Source organism: Misgurnus anguillicaudatus, chromosome 20, assembly GCF_027580225.2.
Source record: "Misgurnus anguillicaudatus chromosome 20, ASM2758022v2, whole genome shotgun sequence".
NCBI classification, from domain to species: Eukaryota; Metazoa; Chordata; class Actinopteri; order Cypriniformes; family Cobitidae; genus Misgurnus; species Misgurnus anguillicaudatus.
Window position 1 is genome coordinate 9,315,001 of NC_073356.2, and position 21,996 is coordinate 9,336,996.

Consider the following 21,996-nt stretch of genomic DNA (forward strand, 5'->3'; position numbering starts at 1 on the left):
AATCCTATAAATAGGTGGTAGGTTGCCTGCTATCAGCTGTTCTGCCTTCTCTGCAAAGCGCTGTCCGAAGTGCTGCCCATGTCTTTTCAAAAGTAAGAGAATGGTAATTTAAATAAAGCAGACCAATGTTTTATTGCTTGAAATGTGTCCAACCTTGAGATTAAAAATTTCTCCAGAATCTGGAGACACCACCACTTCCAATAGATGCTATGTCCATCTGTAATAGACATGTAATATTGGAGTCTTGCATTGCTTGTTTTTTAACATTCTTGGATACATACATTGCATCAATTACGACTTACATCCAAAAAATGAAACTGGGCACCAGTACAGATGCGGCATACTGTTAAAGAGAAAATAAAGATTATGGAGATGTAGGACAAATAGGAAAAATTAAAAAAAAAAAATTTTAATACACAGTTACTCAGATGTGATGTTGACAACCATATAGTGTCCGCTGAGCAAAATGAAATGCCAAAATTACATAGTAGGCAAAATACATCAAAATCTTTGCACGTCTTCTCCTCCCACGATCAATTGGCCACTACTCCTGCAAGTTGTCTGGAAAAAATTATGCAAAACTGAATCCACAGAATAATGTCTTTGTCCAACCCTGAAGCCAGAGAACAAGGCTTTTACTCAAACCTGAAGCCAGAGTACTTGGCTTTTACTCAAACCTGAAACCAGAGAACAAGGCTTTTACTCAAACCTGAAAACGGAGAACAAGGCTTTTACTCAAACCTGAAAACAGAGAACAAGGCTTTTACTCAAACCTGAAAATGGAGAACAAGGCTTTTACTCAAACCTGAAGCCAGAGAACTTGGCTTTTACTCAAACCTGAAACCAGAGAACAAGGCTTTTACTCAAACCTGGAGCCAGAGAACAAGGCTGTTACTCAAACCTGAAAACGGAGAACAAGGCTTTTACTCAAACCTGAAAACGGAGAACAAGGCTTTTACTCAAACCTGAAAACAGAGAACAAGGCTTTTACTCAAACCTGAAAATGGAGAACAAGGCTTTTACTCAAACCTGAAGCCAGAGAACTTGGCTTTTACTCAAACCTGAAACCAGAGAACAAGGCTTTTACTCAAACCTGGAGCCAGAGAACAAGGCTGTTACTCAAACCTGAAAACGGAGAACAAGGCTTTTACTCAAACCTGAAAACGGAGAACAAGGCTTTTACTCAAACCTGAAAACAAAGAACAAGGCTTTTACTCAAACCTTTTACTCAAACCAAAACAACGTCAGATCTCCTTGGACATATATTCACTTAAAGAGGAAAAGTCTACTCATTTTCAATATTAAAATATGTTATTACCTTAAATAAGAATTGTTGATACATCCCTCTATCATCTGTGTGCGTGCACGTAAGCGCTGGAGCGCGCTGCGACGCTTTGATAGCATTTAGCTTAGCCCCATTCATTCAATGGTAAAATTTAGAGATGAAGTTAGAAGTGATTTAAAAGAGGAGCTACATTTTATGGCATAATAGCACTTTTGGGAGTACTTCGACTCGGCGCAGTAACACCCTCCCTCTCCCATTATGAGAGGGAGAAGGGGAGCAGACTTTTCAGGCGAGTCAAAGTACTCCCAAAAGTGCTATTACGCCATAAAATATAGTTCCTCTTTTAAATCCGCTTAGAAAAGCGCTACGTTTTATTTTGTACCACCAAACTTGCTCGTATAACTACTCGTCTTAAATAGGAAAAACGTTGATGTGTTTGGTCACTTCTAACTTTATCTCTAAATGGTACCATTGAATGAATGGGGCTAAGCTAAATGCTATCGAAGCGTCGCAGCGCGCTCCAGCGCTTACGTGCACGCACACAGATGATAGAGGGATGTATCAACAATTCTTAGTTAAGGTAATAACATATTTTAATATTGTAAATGAGTGGACTATTACTTTAAGCCATTTAGGGACTTCAAATAGGTCAGCAATGTGGACATCCATTCCCTGAAGAAAATAGTATGTCTGCATTTCATATACATACATACATCTCACAAAAGTCACAAAAAAAAGCCTCGGTTACGGATGTAACCCTCGTTCCCTGAAGGAGGGAACGGAGACGTCACGTCGTGACCGATGAATTGGGAACTCGCTTAGAGAGACCAATCTGCTTCGTATACTACTAAAACGCCAATGAACTTGGCATTGAGATATTTGCATAATGCTGGCGCCGCCCTGCCAGGTGCCTTTATAAGCAGCAGGTGCAAATAGGGAAATTAGCTTCTTTTCGCTGAGAAAGCCGGGAAAATGTGACCGGTCGATAAACAGCAGGGAGCAGCCCTGTGGCGACGGGACGTGACTTCTCCGTTCCCTCCTTCAGGGAACGAGGGTTATATCCGTAACCGAGACGTTCCCTTTCAGTCGGTCACTACAACGTCACGTCGTGACCGACAAATTGGGAATCCCTACCAAAATGCCCCTGAGGGCTGACCTCTTCCAGTGTCTGCCTAAAGCCCTCCGGTTCCCCTTAAGGAGAAGGAGAATTAGGTTTTAAGGCAGAAGGCCGGGCACTAGATGTTCCTTTAACCCCACAGTAGTGCCAGCGACTGGGAAGCGCCCTATCTGAGCGGTATAGGAATGCTGCGGAAGCCACCACCCCTCTTAAGGGCTAATGGTGGAGTAATAAACAGTAATAAGGATAGCCGTGGCTGTGTAAGCTAAGCAGTGCTCTGCTAAGGGAAACGTGGGCTGGTAGGATTAACCCCACGGAATAATACTCACAAAGGAACTCGATGGGACAAAATGTGGAGCCTAAGCCAAACACGTAGGTTCGTAAGAATACAGCTAGTGAAGGCTGACAGCCAATGCTCCGCAACAAAGGCTGCCAAGGCAGTGGAGGAAGAGCAATTCAAACCATTACGCATTTTTGCTCTGATGGCCTTCCATACTGAAAACTCAATTTGGAGCCTCAGTCGGAGGCTGCAAGCCGACCTGCGAGTCTGCTCTCCGTGCCCTCCCTGGTGAGGAAAGAACATGAGAGGATACAGGCTCGATACGAACACTGTAAAATCTAATGAACGTATTAGGTGTCGCCCAACCAGCAGCTCTGCAGATGTCTGTAGCGAGGAACCACGAGCGACAGCCCAAAATGAGGCAACACTCCGTGTGGAGTGCGCTCTCAAATTAACTCATTCACTGCCAGCCTATTTGAGAAAAGTTGCCCACCTGCATTTTTGTGATTTTAACAAAAGTTACACAAAATTCCTTGCAGGAAAAATTATCTTCTATAAATATATAAACATACAAATTATATCAAATTAAAGAACACACCCTTTGCTTTCAAACAAACAATAAACAAACAAACAAAATGGGGAAAAAACGTTTCATTATATATTTACTTTTTCCACTTAATTTGACCACTGAAAAATGGATATTTCTCTTCAAAAATACAACATTTTGAGCAAAAAGCTTAAAAAATTGCGTTTTTGTGAACAAATTTATGTTAGATATCAGACTCAGAATGACTATCAAACATAAAGGCAGTTAAAATAAATCATGAAATCTTTTTAACTTCCGAATTGATAAATTCGGTTTTGGCGCCATCCAGTGGATAAAAGCGGTATTACACTTTCACTTTGAAATTCGTCCAGAAAGGCATATTTATTAGTTAAATATTAACTCATAATTGACAGAATAACTCGTCAATGGCGGGGAATGAGTTAAAGGGGCAAGAAATACCCTGAAGATTATAAGCCAGGGCGATAGTATCAACTATCCAATGAGACATCCTCTGCTTAGTGACAGCTTTCCCTTTCTGCTGGCCACAACAAACAAAGAGCTGGTCTGAGGTCCTGAGGCTTTGCGTGCGATCCACGTAGAGTCGCAGTGCGCGTACGGGGCACAACGAAGCCACGGTTGGTTCTGCGTCCCCCGGGGGCAGCGCTTGCAAGCTCACCACCTTATCTCTGAAGGGAGTGGTGGGAACTTTGGGCACGTAGCCTGGTCTGGGTCTCAGTGAGACAGCAGGACCAAACTAAAGGCACGAATCGTCAACAGAGAATGCATGTAAATCCCCTACTCTCTTCATGGAGGCCAATGCTATCAGGGTCAAAGTTTTCATTGATAAAAACTTCAGACTCGCAGACTGCAAAAGGCTCAAATGGGAGACCTGAAGGCTTCAGCACCATGGACAGGTCTCAGGAGGAAAGAGGGAGGGCGCGAGGGGTTTAGCCTGCGAGCGCCTCTTAAAATGTAATAACTAAATCATGCTGGCCAACTGATCTGCCGTTGATAGTGAGTGATGAGCAGAAATAGCGGCGATATCAACTTTAATGGCGGAGGGACAGCCTACCATCTAACCTATGTGGACGGTGCTCGAACCGCGTCGATGGTGTTAGATACCGCTTGCGATAAATCACCTAAACCTAGCGCACGCTCAACGACCATACATGGAGATCCCACAGGTCGGGGCGCGAGTGCCAAATGTGCCCCTACCTTGAGAAAGAAAGTCCTTCCCTCAGGGGAAACCGCCAGGGAGGGCTGTCGCGAGGAGCATTAACTATGAAAACCAATTCCTGGTCGTCCAGTACGGACGATTAATAAAAGGCTCTCCCCGTCCTGCCTGACTTTGCACAGTGTCTGCGCAATAAAGCTCACTGGAAGGAATGCGTATTTACGCACCCCCCGCGGCCAGATGTGTGCCAACGCATCCACGCCGAGGCTGCCCTCGGTTAGTGAATAAATGGGTATCGTCCGGCGACGCAAACAGATCTATCTACGCACAACCGAACTTCTTCCAAATTAGCTGGACCGTCTGGGGGTGGAGTCGCCATTCGCCGAGGCGCCCAGCTCGGGAACGCGTCTGCCGCTGTATTGAGCGAACCCGGGATGTAAATGGCACGAAGGGACCTCAAATGCTTCTGACTCCAAAGGAGGAGATGACGAGCGAGATGCGACAGGTGACGAGAGCGCAAAACTGCCTTAACGGTAAATAATGCAACAGTCGCAATGTTGTCGGTGTCGACTAATACATCCTTCCCTCGCATCTCCATAGCGGAGCGTACAAGTCCCAGATATACAGCGCACCGCTCGCGGCAGTTGGGGTGCTATGCACACCCCAGAGACTGCAACCCCGTCATACGTGGCTGATCATCCCGTGCTTAGGGCATTGCATGCTACAGAATGCCAGGAGACCCCTCAGAGGCATATCTTGCTATCAGAAATGCTGGGTCTACTACGGGGTAAAATTGAAATGACACGCAGGTGTAGTGTTTACACAGTGTATGCCGGTGCGCCACGCTCTCCTCGAGACTCGATCGTAAAGCCAACGCTGAAGCAGTCTCATATGACGCAGCTCGAGCAGTGTCACAGCCGCAGCATGCTGTCATATGTCCAGGAGCTTCTGAAATTGTTTCAGAGGGACCGCGTACTTCCCTCGAATTAAGCCGAGGCAATTCAGAACTGACTGGTTGCGCGGTCTTGTAAAACACACCAAGTAGTCGATCGAGTCTAATTCCATACTGAGAAAAAGGATCCTCTGCACGGGGCAAAGTTGCTCTTTCCCAGTCGACCTGATGACTTAAACAAGCGAGATGCCGAAGCATTAACTCTCTGTGTTCGCGCACGTCTGCCAAGAACGGGCTATTATAAGTCGACGTAAATAAAAGCAGAATGCGAACAACGCTCTCTCTCTGATATTTTAATGCCGTGACTAGCACTTTCATGGAGACACGGAGAGAGAGCCACAGCTCGAATGGTGTACTTAATATTAATATGCCCACCCCACGACGCAGAGCGAAAGAACGGTCTAAGGCGAGGGGAGATGGACACATAAAGTACACGTCTTACAGGTCTAAGGCTGCAAACCGATCTGAATATTGAAATACGAGCCTCTGCGTTATCATCCAAAAAGATCACCTTTGTAGAGCCGGTGCGTAAATCAAATCGATCGTAACCCGCCGCGTATTTTGGGTACTATGAGATAAAGGCTGGAAAAACCCTATCATCATCTCGGTAAGAGGGACCGGCTAGATACATCCTTCGCCAGCAGGACATCGACTTATGCACGCAGAACATGTGCACCGGACACTTTCACTATAGTGAAATGAAAGCCCGAGAATTTTGGGGATGTGCCGGTAATTGTATTTCGTAACCGAGGCGGATTGTGCATAAAACCCAACGAAACGGGCTGGGAACTGAAGCCAAGCACCCAGGCACCGTACGAGGAGAATTAACGACACTACCGAAGTACCCGCGGTGGGGCAGCGAAGCGAAAGAGGTGAGACTGCCGGTGCGTCTGCTTTGACAGCATAAACATCTACAGTATGTGTGTGTGACACTGACCTGAGCTCGCTGAAGGTGACGGTCGTCTGGTCTCCTCTGCTGAGAGCGCAGACTCCGATGAGGGTGCTGGTGGTCCGGTCTCCTCAGTGGAGGGCTCGGACTCCTCAGAACACCCGCTGGCGATAGAGGAGAGGTAGGGTGAGCTGGTGTGTGCCCACTCACAGCTCTCTCGATCCTCTGGAGACCTGGAGAGGGAAGAGGAATGCACTCTTATGTGTGGTTAAGTGGGTACCGGCTAAACAGCCGTTGGAACACATGCAAACTAAGAATTTTCCACCCGACCCTCTATCGGGGGAAGGAGCGAATCACCATCTCCTGAAGAGTGATCCTCTGCCAATCCGGGTCACCCGTTACTGGCCACTTAAACTCCCGATTTCACAGGAAGCGGCTAAGCGAACCAGGGGCGAGCTGCTGACAACCGGTTCCCCCGCGCTGCCGAGATTTTGTCCGAGAAGGGGAATGGAGGTGGTCGCCGCAGGACGTCGACGGCGAGAGGCAGACTGAGGAGCCGGCGTGGTGGACCCGGGGCAGCTCTCCTTCGCCGGGGCATGACCTAGGACATCCCCTCAGTCTGCGCAGCGGAGCTCCACCGGAGCCTCAACCGGCTGAGGATGAAAGGCCGGTAGGTGGAGGATGCATCCTCTGTCCTACTCAGCGTAGTGATGCGAAGAACGTCCTGCGAGCGTTTGACAGCCGCACCATGGCGGTGTCAGCACTGCAAAGGCGCGGACAGCATTCCCGTAGAAACGTCAGCCATCTCCGCAATCCAAGAGGGTTATGCTCTCACAGAGAGAATAAAAACTCTCCACGAACGCAGCCTCAGAGTGCTTGATGCCCAAGCACGAAGACAGTGCTCGTGACCGTCACTGGAACCCTTATACTTCTTGCATCCAAGATCGCACGGACAAAAAGCAATCCTGAAAAGGACGCTGATCTCCGAATATACGAGAGAGTGGCTGTCTTTAAAAAGACACAGAGCTCTCACGTATCACTCTTTAGGGAAATCACTCTTTAGGTGCTCAGCTGATGATGCGCACAGGGAAAGGCAACGCACACACTAAACTCAAAACAAAAAATATGCAGAGCAGTGGAATACTGCGAGTGTGCGCTGTGTAAGTACTGCTTGTCAATCAACCTCAGCAACCGTTCCCAGAAGAGCAGAGAGTAGCTTCTCAGTAGCAGATAAAGCCGGCTTTCGAAGCGAAAAAGCTAATTTCCCTATTTGCACCTGCTGCTTATAAAGGCACCCGGCGGGGCGGCGCCAGCATTATGCAAATATCTCAATGCCAAGTTCATTGGCGTTTTAGTAGTATACGAAGCAAATTGGTCTCTCTAAGCGAGTTCCCAATTCGTCGGTCACGACGTGACGTTGTAGTGACCGACTGAAAGAGAACTCACATTTTAGCAAATACTCTGTTATATCTTTTCATTGGAAAGTACTATAGAAATGTCAATTTGATGCATCTTATGGTTGTCATTGTACAGTTTTTTGTTTGCAATATAGATTTATTATCCTCTGAAAATAACTCAACATTACCATTAACATCTAAACAGCTGGCAACAAAAGTGAACTTAGTTATGCTGTACACAGAATACCTTAGCATCACAGTTTCATTTCTATAGTGTTATCCCATGAAAAGATCAAAAGATTTTGATAAGAACCCATGAAAAGAACAAAGTATTTGGGAAAATGTGCAATTCATTAAGGTAAATACAAATACAAAATCAAAGTTAGGAATAAGCAATCACGCATTTATTATTTAAAGCACACCAACAAGCTGTGCATGTGAACTATCCAGGATAGTTTGGCACTCACCACTTTCTTGCTGTGGACACAACCTCTTGGACCACAATGGACCTTTATTGGCATACTGGTAGTCCACTTGGCTGCCCTCAGTATGGCTATGATCTACACAACAGGAAAGTAAATACTAATCATCATTGTCATGTGTCACGTTTATATTTGCTATGTCACCAAGTTGGATTATTATTATACCTTGTGGCCGAAAGTAGGGCCTTAGCTGTGCAACATTCACCTTCTGCTTTTTCCCTAACATAGCGACGCTTGCCACACCCTTCTCTGTCAGGGATGTGATGGTGAATGGCCCTTGATGGAGGTCCTGCAAACAATTTCCTTTCCTCACCTTCTTTTTCAGCTCCCCAATAAGGACCTCGTCCCCTGCCTTTTCAATGTTTTTACGTACCTTAAAGATGAGGATACATTAATTTCTATGCAAACATTCTTATTCAAATTGAACATGCCATCCACCGACTCTAAACAAACCGTATCATTGAGGGCCTTGACTCGTCCTCTGGGTCCGCCAATTCAAAGGCAGTGTCTGTTTCACAGCCATTTAATGCCTGTGGAAGACGGGGATGCCTATTGAAAATTAAAGGGATAGTTCGGCCAAAAACGACATCAAACCCATGACTTACTCACCCCCAAGCTGTCCGAGTTGCATATGTCCATCGTTTTTCAGACAAACACATTTTCGGATATTTTAGAAAATATTTTAGATATTTCTGTTCATTAAATGTTATGTTACGGGGTCCAGCAATAGTCCACGACCTTCAAGTCCAAAAAAGTGCGTCCATCCTTCACAAATTAAATCCAAACGGCTCCAGGATGATAAACAAAGGTCTTCTGTGGGTAATCCGTGCGGTGTTGTTATAGAAATATCCATATTTAAAATGTTATTAACGTTATAAACTAGCTTCCGGTAGCGCCGCCATCTTAGACTCAGGAGAGAGGATTAGCGTAGTGTACGCACTTTTCTTAGTGACGTATGACAAATTCGGAGGGCGGGGGCACCGAGCAGCAGCAGAGAAACTCTGTACGCTGCGTAAGCTCTCATCCTGAATGCGCATCACTCCAAAATGGCGGCGCTACCGGAAGCTAGTTTATAAAGTTAATAACATTTTAAATATGGATATTTCTACAAAAACACCGCACGGATTACCCCCAGAAGACCTTTGTTTATCATCCTGGAGCCGTTTGGATTTAATTTGTGAAGGATGGACGCACTTTTTTGGACTTGAAGGTCGTGGACTATTGCTGGACCCCGTAACATAACATTTAATGAACAGAAATATCTAAAATATTTTCTAAAATATCCGAAAATGTGTTTGTCTGAAAAACGATGGACATATGCAACTCGGACAGCTTGGGGGTGAGTAAATCATGGGTTTAATATCGTTTTTGGCCGAACTATCCCTTTAAAAAGTACGGGGTGTACTTAGTGGATTTCTAATTTGAAACCAAATGTTTTGTTAGATTGCATTGAACCACAAAATAAAACTTATAAAATATGTATGCAATATAGGTATTTTAAATAATAACCTGTTTTGCAGTGTTTATTCCATAAACTATGGCCTGCAGGTGGAAGTCCAAATCATCCTGGTTCCGATTAACACATTTTCTCCTTAGATTTTGATTAGTTCTCTCATTCTTCAATATAGAAAGTAATTACTACATGCACTTTAGTATACACTGGCTAAACTTTACTTTTTGTGGGATGTCATGATGGCACACTTACTTGGCCGTTTGACTGGGGATGGTATGCACTTTTGATGGCATGCTTGATGTTCAGCGCTACAAATATGTGTGCATTAAGCTGTACATAATTCACACACATGATTATTTTCAATATTTATTGGTCTCAGAAATGACTAATGACCTCCAAAAACAGCATGAATTGTGATGTCGTCATGTGTCCTGTGTGAAGGGAGAGGGTAATAAGGATACCTTGTTAACAAATGCACGGCCCCTGTCAGTGATGATTTTCTGGATCATACCAAATGTGTAGAGCTTTGATACAAGCGCGTCAGCCGTCTCAGTGCTGGAGCCACACTTCAAAGGCTCAGAGATAACCCACTTGGTGAACAGGTCTGTCACCGTGAGGACAAATTGATGGTCTTTCATGTTGTTTTTCAGTGGACCAATGAGATCCATACCGACCACCTCCCATGGCTCTTTGACCTGTAGAGATATGTTATATTACCACATCACCTTATACATAACTAGTTGCTTCAAGTAGAACATAAAGGTAAGCCCTACTTTAATAGGGTGAAGGGCAGGAGACAGTCTTTATGGGGCCATTCTTTTGGCATCTGTGACAGCTTTTGACCTGATGGATACATTTATTATTTAGACCAAAGCCACTAAATCAATTCATTGCATGAAGGCCATAGTGATAAATTCCATGATAGTTACAAAAAAGTACCCAATCTGCCACATCTGCCTTTATGTTATCCCAGTAGGACCCCACAACAACCCTGTCCATGGTCGCTCTCATGCCCCCATGGTTCCCTGTACCAGGGTTGTTGTGGCACTTCTCCAGGACAGCCCACCTCTGCTCCTCAGACAGCACAACCAGCCTCATGAATTTTGCACTGGGACCAGTCTAGAATAATTTACTTTCTGTAATAGACAAGCAATGTTTGTTAAGTAATGATCTTGCTGCTTTTTGGTATTACATACAGCATTTATGTGCACATGTGTTTTTGTTCAAGGATGCAACCATATGTGTGGTGAAAAATGCGGTTACTATGTCTGACCAACGTTAGATGGAGCGTTGCTACTGAAATGCTCACACGTGTTAACTAAAACAATGCTGCTAATATTATTTCAAATACCCACACTCACTTACCTCTTATAACGAAATTTGCAGCCATTCGTGAGACCTTCTTTAACGCCGCATCCACCAGCCGTCAACTAAATATCGCCTAACGCAGTCGCGTAGCTATGGGTGTTTGCTATTATAATAAGAAATAAGTTAATTTTGTAAATAGTAGTGCAAATAGCGCATTTCGAACAGCCTCCTGGCCCCTCCTACACCCCACATCATAGAAATTAACACCCGGTTTAAGGCTGACACGTAAGGAATAATGAAAGCTGCGCTGCTTCATTGTCTTAGAATGAAGGTCACGAAGACCTTCGGTGAGAAGACTTTATTACAGCTTCATGGTGCACCCTTTAACATTACCGTTGAGGTTTCTGAACCTGAGGTGTTTGTTCAGCAGCTAAAAAAAGAAAAGTCTTGCAGATGCAGATAACATTTGCGCCCATGAGCCTTCTGGTCTGAAAACGATGTGTGTTGCGCATAGTTGGTGCTTTGCTATTTTGAGGCAAATAAAATAGACTAGCCTACGCCACTGAGCAACTAAAACCTGCCAATGGAGAAATATTGCTTTTGTTATTTAATGAGCGCATACGCGCCTATAAACGGCAACGCGCATTTGCTTATCACATGGATGCGCAGCAGCACACAAACTTTTAAAATATGAAAAATCAAAGGATTAAAATGTTAAAATATTTTAAAGATTATTATTGTGTGTCTTGGACATAAATGAGGACCGATTATGAGACGTTAGAACTAGGCGTAAAAACCTGCTTCCCCTGTAGCCTGGTAAGTAATTAAATGTTTTGCTTTAAACAAATGCAAATATTGCATTTATTTAGAATTTTTTTAATGCTACCCTAAAGATTTATTATATATGATGACTTTGTACCTGTGGATATGATGAGATGAGAACCGTTTTTATGTTATGCTTACATTTCAAAACACCCACAGCCCTGTTCTAGTGCTGAAATTGCGTTTATAAATTATTTATTGTTACAAATAAACTATTTTTAAAGTACAAACCTTTTCTTGCATATTTGTAAATTATTCTTTGAGATTACTGATCATGTAGGCTATCCATACATTTACAATAATTAAAAGCCTGCTATTTTTACTTCCATGACTGAAGAAAACGACTTTTAAAGGTTTAAATGAAGAATTTCGTTGCAAAACGAGAGAACTCCGTTTTTAACATTTTTGTCAAATTATTATTATGTTATCATGTTATTATTTTGTTTTATAGTGCTACTTAGCTGTATTTTTTAAGTTATGAAGGTTTAAATCAAAACAAACCAACCGCAGTTGAATTTATATTAATTGGAATGCACAACCAAAAAACGAGATTTCTTTTGCAACAAAACTTTTCAAATACCAACAAATTAAGCTACTATTTAGAGTATTTTTAAAGTAGACCTAAAGCTTTTCTTGCATATTTGAATATTCTTTGAGATAACACTGATCATCTGGGCTATCAATACATTTGCAGCAATTAAAATACATTTGCAGCTATCAATACATTTGCAGCAATTTTTACTTGAATGATCATGACTGAAAGAAAACGACTTTTAAAGGTTTTAATACCAAAGAATAACAATTTCATTACAAATAAAAACAACCCATTTTTTTAATATCAATCTTAAACGGGTGGTCTTCTTCCTCTGCTCAGTTTTTTAGTTTACAAATTCTGCCAAAATATGGAATCGGGATGGCGCAAGGCAAGCGCAACTGGCTTGTAAAGGAGATGAGACTCTTATTGGTTTATTGCACATTGCGCTTAGATTGTTAAATTATGGCACATACAGGCGTTTGTTCTTATTAAACGGTGATATATTGAAACTGGTGTAGTTGTGTGTTTGTATATTTTGATAACAGATGCTTTTTTGGTTAAGGCCCACCTGATTTTCTCTGGGCCCACCCACATTGTGAATCCTGGCTACGCTAGTGGCCTAACGGCAGCGTAAAGGATGAACTTCTTGTTTATTCCGCTGCACTTCATTTTCTTTCGCGGATTTTGAAGTTTCACGTTACAAAGGTGCACATGCGTGGAACAAATCATGCAGTGTCGTAAATCGTTGCAAAACAGAATTATAATTTGCGCATGCGCATTATCTACTACGTCTACTACACATTCGCAGGTGCTACTGAAAAGCACCACTAATATTGAATCTGGCACACATTGACACAACAGTATACACAGTTAGTAAAAATTTTACTTTATTTAAGTAACTACGTTTTACTATTGCTTTGTTAGAGATCGCTTGATATGTCCTGTAGTAACATCAGTGTCTAAACACGTATATCGTTTTAATTTACTAAAAACATTAAACGATTAATAAAGGTCCAAAACCTCCAAGGTGCCACCTGCCATAGCAACAGTCTACACCTCCAAGCATAAACGCTCCCCATACATTTATACAAAAAAGCTATATGTTCAGAAAATATTGTTACTTTTAAAATAAAGCAGGCATAGTGTATTTGGCATGGCAGTCAATAATAATAAATAGCCATTGCCTTACCTAATGAAGCAAAATCCTGCGTTTGGACCTCGTATTAAAATGTCTTTAAAGGTTAATGCTGTTGTTATTTCGACTGTGAATTTGATGCATTGTTGTTGTTCTGATCTGTAAAACATAACGTACAGTCTTGAAATACGTGCATAAGTCCAAGTTTGTAAAATGCTTAAAATGTTGGCTGCCTGCAAAAGCTAATATTAACCTACTACTATCATTACGCTGCATTGTTTTAGGCGTGTACCGAATATTCGTCATAAAAATATGAATTTAATAAGATTTAATATGAATTAAATTTTAAATAATGTAATCACAATTAGATTTAAAACATGGTCATTTATTAATTATATAGCCTTTGTCTTGCGCACAGTATTCCTACAGCTGCTTTGTTGCTGATGACGGCAGGATTTCTCGTTGTCCGTTTCTCAAACATCCTCGCAGCATCCTAAGCCTTCCCCAGCCTTACACACGCTCCGCCCATGTCCAGCTTTTTTATCATATAACTGTGTTATATAACGTTACTTGTATGTAAGAGCAACCTCACAAGCACAATAGAAATACACAAAGTTATTGATAAGGATTTATCAGCGGCAGTTTATTCTGATGCGCGTCTGTGGTAATTTAGTCACGTCGAGTTTAAAGTTTTGTTTCTACTTTACTATACGTCTTGTCATTTATGTGTATCATCTTTAGCACCCAGAATCTTTTTGTGGCTCAAACATATTTGTGTTCGGCTGCTATTTTTTATTTATTGACGGGGAATGAAGCTATCCAATCATAGCAGTGGGCTTTATGTCCAGGTCTTCAATGCGGCCTGCCCCTTTAAATAAAGCTTTTCTCCAGACAGCATCAGAACCATGTCACAAAATAGCCTATTACTTATTGCTTTTGATGTTTTTGATTGTACAAACCATGCAAACATCATAAGTAGACCTCAGACAACAGTATAAAAAAAAAAATTCGACATTGCCCCTTTAATGTCATACGTTGATTGGTCTGTGCAGCGCTGCTGAAGTTAAACACTCAGAACAAAAGTAAAACTGCAACAAGACGTCATCTGTCTGAGGTAAAGACACAAAATCTAATTACAACAGAGTCTGCATTAATCTGCCTTTATTAAATCATGCGTTTATTTCACAAGATGGTTTCAGACACACAGTGTCATGAGTTTAATACAATTTAGATGTTTTACATGTTTGTTGCTATTTTAATCGCAATAGTATTTTTTGTGATTTGATTTGTTCATATTTGCCTGTTCATAATTAATGGCAGTCGATATGCCAATATTTAACCCTGGTAGGCAGAGTTAACTGATTCGTCAGACCAAATTAAGGGATTTAGTACTAATTGAGTTGTGAACTCAGGGGCTGTACTTAATCTGCATAAAGTGGGGAACTGGTTTATATTTCTAAGGTATGAGGTGTGTTCCAACATTTAGTTAAGTTTGCTTAATTTACTGTTACACTTTAACATTGATTTCTGTTATTATACGAGTAAAACCATTGTACCACTTGCACTGAGACATTTCAAATGACATCAAACAAGACCAGATTCAGATTCTTTGTGCATCTAGAATGTAGCATTTCATGTACAGTTTAGGAATGAGCTTTAAGGTCCTCTGAGCTTAAAGGTGGAGAGGAGGGTGAGAGACACATCAGATCACATGGTAATTTAGGACTTAAACCATTTTTTTTCTCCAATTATTTTTTCGTGTTTTGATGTGTGCTAAGCCAACATGCTAGCTGGTGTGGATGGACCTGTTTTCAATAGCAGGAGTCTTGAGATATTAAAGGGGGGGTTTAATGGTATTTCAAGCATTCTGACTTATTAACACAGTTATAGAGTTGTTACCTCATGCTAAACGTAGGCAAAGTGTCAAAAATGCAGTTGGGCGTGTTTCAGAGTATTTCTGTGCCGAATGCACTTCGCCAGGGTTCGTACAAATTTCGGCTAATTTTTTTCGATTACGGTTCTAACTGACGTTTCAGGGGTTTTCGATACGTATCACTTCTTTATATGGGCTTCCGCCGGAAAACTTCCCCCGGAAAACCCCGCCCAACCGTCAGTCAGCGGGAGACGCTAGAGCTTGCTAATAGCTTATTACGCCACTCAGCATTGTTTAATTTCAAAAGTCAACAATGGCACAACAAGAAGTGTGTTTTTGGATGTAAGGAGAAGACATCCAGCCTTATGGAAACAATGGATATAGTTTATTATCCGGATTAGCAGCGGAGTTTTGCGTGTGTGTTTGATGCGGTGGATTTTCAGAACCGGGTCATGACGAGTTACACGTGGTAAGTAAGACTTCTGTCTTATGTTGGAAATAGGCGCGTGTATATTATATAAATGACACAAACATGTAGTGAATCATAAGTTAAAACAGTGTTGTATAGTGTTGCATGACTCGTACTCGCTCCTCCCGTGTTATAACTCCTCCTTCTTCATTTTTTCGTACGTTATCGGAAAGATTCGGTAAAGCTAATCTTTCTTTTATAAATCTAATTAAACTAAAGACTCTTCAGAGATATAAAGGATGTCATACTACTCTATAGGTACTCCAGATTAATATCAGAAATGCAGAAACAGCGTGTGTTACGTGAGCTTTAAAAAATAGATTTTTTAGGAATGATTTCAAATGGAAAACACATTTTTGTGAAAACCTTGAAATTGAGAACACTGAAGACTCAAATCATCATTAAAAGACAATACAGCAGTGTCAACATAAGATTTAAACAATATTAAGAAAAATAATGTAGAATAGAGTAACTAGATCAAATGAATTGAATATAATATAAAAGAATAAGAAAAATAAGAAAAAACATGATTTCTAAAATGAATAAATGAATGACAATTTAATTAACCTTCTAAGACCCTTCTGTCTTTTTTTTGCTGAAACACAGAGAAAGGTGTGTGGCCAAATTACCACTCAAAAGCACCCCATAGTGGATGAAAATGTCCCCAAAAGTACATAAGGGTTAAGCCACTATGATGATTTAAGTGTAGTTTGTTCTTCAGTGTGTTTCTTCTGATGATACTGAAGACTTCCATGATGAGTAAATCTCTCTCCACAGATCGAGCAGACGTAAGGTTTCTCTCCTGTATGAAGTCTCTCATGGATTTTTAAGTTACTTGGCGAATTAAACTTCTTCTCACACTGAGAGCATTTGAAAGGTTTTTCACCTGTATGAGTTCTCTGGTGATTCACCAAATTCTCATGTCGATTAAAACTTTTCCCACAGAGACTACAGTGATGAGGTTTCTCTCCAGTGTGAATTCTCAGATGAACTCTGAAATGAGATGGATAAGTGAATCTCTTTCCACAGATCGAACAGGCGTAAGGTTTCTCTCCAGTGTGAATTCTCTGATGGATTTTTAAGGTACTTGACCGAGTAAACGTCTTCTCACACTGAGAGCATTTGTAAGGTTTTTCGCCTGTATGAATTCTCTGGTGATTTACTAATTTGTCACGTAGATTAAAACTCATCCCACAGATACTACAGTGATGAGGTTTCTCTCCAGTGTGAATTCTCAGATGAACTCTGAAATGAGATGGATTATTGAATCTCTTTTCACAGTGTGAGCAGGCGTAAGGTTTCTCTCCAGTGTGAATTCTCTCATGGATTTTTAATGTACTTGACCGAGTAAACATCTTGTCACACTTAGAGCATTTGTAAGGTTTTTCGCCTGTATGAGTTCTCTGGTGCTTTACTAATTTGTCACGTAGATTAAAACTCTTCCCACAGACACTACAGTGATGAGGTTTCTCTCCACTGTGAACTTTCTCATGGGCTTTTAAGTGACTTGACTGATTAAACATCTTATCACACTGAGAGCATTTGTAAGGCTTTTCACCTGTATGAGTTCTCTGGTGTTTCATTAATTGATCATGTCGCCTAAAACTCTTCCCACAGACACTACAGTGATGATGTTTCTCTCCAGTGTGAATTCTCAGATGAACTCTGAAACAAGATGGATTCTTGAATCTCTTTGCACAGTGAGAGCAGGCGTAAGGTTTCTCTCCAGTGTGAACTCTCTCATGGATTTTTAGGTGACCTGACTGAGTAAACGTCTTCTCACACTGAGAGCATTTGTAAGGTTTTTCACCTGTATGAGTTCTCTGGTGTAACAGTAATTTGTAATGTAGATTAAAACTCTTCCAGCAGATAATACAGTGATACGGTTTCTCTCCAGTGTGAATTCTCTCATGGCATATCAGACTAGATTCATAACAGAAACGTTTATCACAATGTGAACATTGATAGAGTTTCTCTTTAGAGTGAATATTCTGGTGTCTTTTTAATGAAGCTGAATGCCTAAAGGTTTTGTCACATTCACTGCACTGATACGGTCTCTCATTGGTGTGTATAAACACATGTTTCTTCAGACAGGTTTTAAGGCTGAATTTCATCTCACAGTGAGGACACTCGTATGGTTTTTCTCCTGTGTGAATTCTCTGATGAGCATCAAGACTTTGTTTGGTGCTGAAGTAATTTCCACATTCAGTGCAGTAGAAAGACTTTTCACCACTATGTGTCCTCATGTGAACTTTCAGCTGAGATAAGAAGACAAAATTCATCCCACACTGCTCACAGTAAAACTGCTGCTGCTTCTCTTCGTGCTCTTTTGAATGATGAAGTTTCTTCTCTTGTAAAGTAGTAAAGCTGAGTTTCTGTTCTGTGTGTTTTTTCTCATGTGTGTCTAAATGTCTCTGTGAGCTGAATGTCTTTCCACAGGTGATGCAGGAAAGAGTTTGTGCTGTCAGTCGCTCTTCTGATGTTGAGGACGTTTCTCCATCACAACATGATTCATGCTTCACATCTGAAAGAAACATAATACAATTAAAATTTTCTTTTCAGTCTTATTTACACAAAGATGCACAGTGGTGTAGTCTAGATTTTTGTAGTGAATATACTGTGATTTTCCCCTCATGCTCACTCGTCCCAGACCGACACCCCATAAGCACCACCACACTCACAGATACATACAGTATAAATATTCATGTAATTGAGAGCATTCTGAAAGTGTACTCGTAAACAGTTGTTATCAACATGTCAGTTTATTATAAGCAAGAAAACACTTTAACAGCCAATGGCATTTACAGCTGGGGAAACTGGACTGATTTTTATACAGGTTTACTCAACATTAAACTCAAGGACAAAAGTTACTCAGAAGAATTTAATAAGCTGTTTAAAGCAATGCTGAAGTCGACATTCAGAGGCATAAAATCTGTTACCGCCGCTCTGGACTTTAACAATGCATCTCTTGCAATATCCACTCCTCACCGCATGTTGTTGTATGTTTTTACTAAATACGACAATAAATACATCAAGTTTGACCAACGGAGGCGTTTGATATTTTGAGCTTTCAACCCGGAGGTGTTTTTAGTTCACAGCACCTGTTTGAAAACTGTTTGAAACTGTTTGTGTCACTTTTAAACCTGTCGGTGTGCTTCCACTAAACTCTGGAGACTAAGGAAAGGTAGGTGGGCCAAAATATATATCGTTAATCTTGGTACTGAAACACGGTAATCTAAATGTATGGAGGAGGTATTTAAATAAATCGCAGAACGTCCACTGCAGGCATCGTTCTAAAAACCATTGTTACCATGGGCCTGATGCCCATTACAAATAAAACAGTAAATGTTTATGATTTAATTTGAAAGAACTAACAAAATTCTACCTTCTGTTAATATTTCATGCAAATATCTGATAAAATGAGAAACTTACAAGCAAAAACATGTGAATAAGCAGCATTTTCAGTCATACACCTTCCATTGACATCCATATAACTTTTTCCTCTGATTTCTAATATTAAAAATATCATAACTTTCTTAATCCTCAACAGATTTTCTTTGTAAATGGGAATGTCTGCTCCATCTAGTCGTGTGATACATTTTGAGCTTTGGGGTTTTTGAAAATTTTGTTATCCTGTTTACAATCTTTAGTTCATGCATGGCTAACACATGCATTAAAGGAGAAAAATGATCCACTCTTCCAATAACTATTATGTGACAACTATTGATAGCTAACATTACCATACAGTAATTTAATGGTGTAAAAGTTTTTAATTAGTACGCATTTAAGGTGACCATTAATTAACTCTCATTTGCAGTTCTCGATATAAAAAGATTATTATTTTTCATATGATACAAGCAGTGTCTAAAAATTAAAATAGGCTTTTATTTCATTAATATTACACAATTATCATGTAGCCTAATATAAGACACCAAATCCAAAGTGGAGAAGATGATCTTTAATTTGCGGGTCTACTGAACATCACAGGAATTAAAGGAGCAGTATGTAAGAAATGTGTATCAATTAATCATAAAATGGCTCTTATATGTCACTAGACATTAAGAAATCATTTTCATTTCAAATACTTATATCACTGACAACAGTGGTCTGGCCAGGATATTGTAATTTGAAAAGTGGAGTTGCAGCCCTCAACTGATGTTTATGTTGTCATTTTGTGTATTGGCCACCAGTTGTGTGATTGCAGTACCAGGTTTACCCACAAGTTTTGTGATTGCAATACCACTTTTGGCCACAATCCTACATACTGTTCCTTTAACTCACACATCCTTTACATTAAAATTCTGAACATAGATATAAAAATGAACAAAGAAGGGAAGTTTAACACTGTGAAGCACAAGCAAACATGTAAGGGATAATCCGCTTCGAGTCGGGTAGTTCTTCGCCTCTACGTTGTGCATTAAAATCCTTTAATGCATGGCTAGCCGCGGATTATCCCGCTTATACCACGGTTATTTGCCAAGTTAAAAACAAGTTAAAGCTGTAACTGATGTTTACAGTGTCATTTTTTAACAGACAGGTATAAATTATGGTTATTTTCTTAAGTTACGGCTCGTTGGTTCTAGCACTCCGTCCGCTTTAACCCCTTATGGAACGGCTGAAATTCCACAAGGGGGCATATTTGTTCCTCAGACGTTGCACAGTAAACGTGACATCCGAATATATTCATTATAACTCGTGAATGAAAAGTGAGATTCGAACGAATGTCCTTTAGTGAACTAACTGTATACAGTATTTATATCGTAATTCGGTCAGAAACGTCAAGATTGTGAGATAAACAAATCATTTTGGATTAAAAGGCATGGATATTCCATTTCCTTGGACTTTTGGGGATTTATGAACAATTTCTTTTGGACAATTTCACTGAAGCGGATAAAGGAAGATTTTGAAGGTAAGTAAATATCCTAAATCGTCGCCGCCCGGTTCAGGTAACGAACAACTAGATTACAGTTTTATGACTGCTAAAAATCAACTTTTCTCAACGCTTTTATAGTGCAAATACACTATTTATTACTCTGCCTTAAAGGGAAACTTCACCCATTTGCATTACGCTGTGTATCGTTAGAACCCCAGTCATGTTTTTGAATGGTCGTGCATTATTCCCTCAGTTTCTCCTGAGACGGGAGAAATACTGATTTCAGAGAGGCACTTCCTTCTTTTAATTATGTAAAAATCGTCATTTTGCATCATTGAAAGAAGGAAATCCTGTATCTTTGCTGAGTGTGAAAGACTACAGACATTCATTCCTAATTTTTCCAAGGTGGGGGCTATGGGTGGGACCTACTCACGCTACAGACCTATTACAGATCAGTGGGTGGGACTTACGAAAATATACGAACACAGACAGAAAAAAAACGATCAGCCGCCATCTTTATGCTAAGCTAAGCTAAACAGAAGTTGTGGAGTGAGCCAGACTTCATGTTGCAATAACAGCGGAAGTTAATCAATATTATATGGAAGAGGGTGATTTCGCAAGCGTGTTGCTCTAATCCGCTGTTCAGTGCACCTTTATGAGCCACAATACAGCAAAGAGCTGAGGCAGATGTAGGAACAGAAGCCCGAGGAGAAGCCGGAGCCTGGGCTTCGGCTGAGTAGAGGAGCCCGTGGAAGACGCAGCAACCATCGGCCTCTGCTGTGTAGAGAAGCTTGGACAGACTATACTGCCTGTACTCTCGCTGTGTGCTTGCTTTATAACATTTCTGCATCAGATAAGGATATGGACGTTTGTTTGGTGAATTTTCCAGGCAAAAGAGCAACTTTGCGTGCGTTTGGAGGTGTTTATTTCACAGTCGTGTTTCGGCTTACGAGCAGACGCGCTGCTGAGTATATGAGCTTGGACAGACTCGCGCTGTGTGCTTTCTGTTTAACATTTCTGGATCAGATAAGGATATGAAAGTTTGTTTTGTGAATGTTTCCGGACGCGGGCTTATTTCAAAGACGTGTTTCGGCTTACGAGCACAGAGCTGAGACAGCACGTCTGTGGAGATATTGTGCAGGGGACGCGTTTGTGTGGAGGATGCAGGCATAAACGGACTTCTGACTGTAAAGTGAGTGTTTCTATTTTCTGTGTTATACTAAGGTGATGGTCGTTTTCGAAGCACTGCTTCATGAGGCTTCAAAACATTTACAAATCTTTTGTTTCGAATCAGTGGTTCAGAGCTTGTTTCAAACTGGCCCAAGTCACGTGATTTTAGCAAACGAGGCTTCATTACGTCATAACTGTTTCGAAACGTTTCGAAAATCCGATGGTTCACCAATAG

General features: G+C 41.0%; 2 protein-coding genes and 1 long non-coding RNA gene across 4 annotated transcripts in view; 1 reads left to right on the forward strand and 2 right to left on the reverse strand.

Moving 5' to 3' along the window:
• LOC129455158 (uncharacterized) overlaps nucleotides 1–21,996 on the forward strand; it is a 181,095-nt gene that overhangs the window by 132,770 nt on the left and 26,329 nt on the right. The gene's annotated exons all lie outside the window — the stretch shown is intronic.
• LOC141351411 (uncharacterized) lies at nucleotides 324–6,654 on the reverse strand. Its single transcript, XR_012359671.1, has 3 exons — nucleotides 6,293–6,654; nucleotides 1,030–1,061; nucleotides 324–645 (listed from the first exon to the last, which is right to left on the reverse strand). It is a non-coding gene; the product is annotated as an uncharacterized lncRNA (long non-coding RNA).
• LOC129454476 (uncharacterized) overlaps nucleotides 14,521–21,996 on the reverse strand; it is a 51,302-nt gene continuing 43,826 nt past the window's right edge. For both annotated transcript variants that reach the window (XM_055219011.2, XM_055219010.2), the window contains exon 3: nucleotides 14,521–18,242. In XM_055219011.2, coding sequence (XP_055074986.2) covers nucleotides 16,408–18,242 — 1,835 coding nt within the window. In that variant the 3' untranslated portion in view covers nucleotides 14,521–16,407. The remainder of the gene's footprint in view (nucleotides 18,243–21,996) is intronic.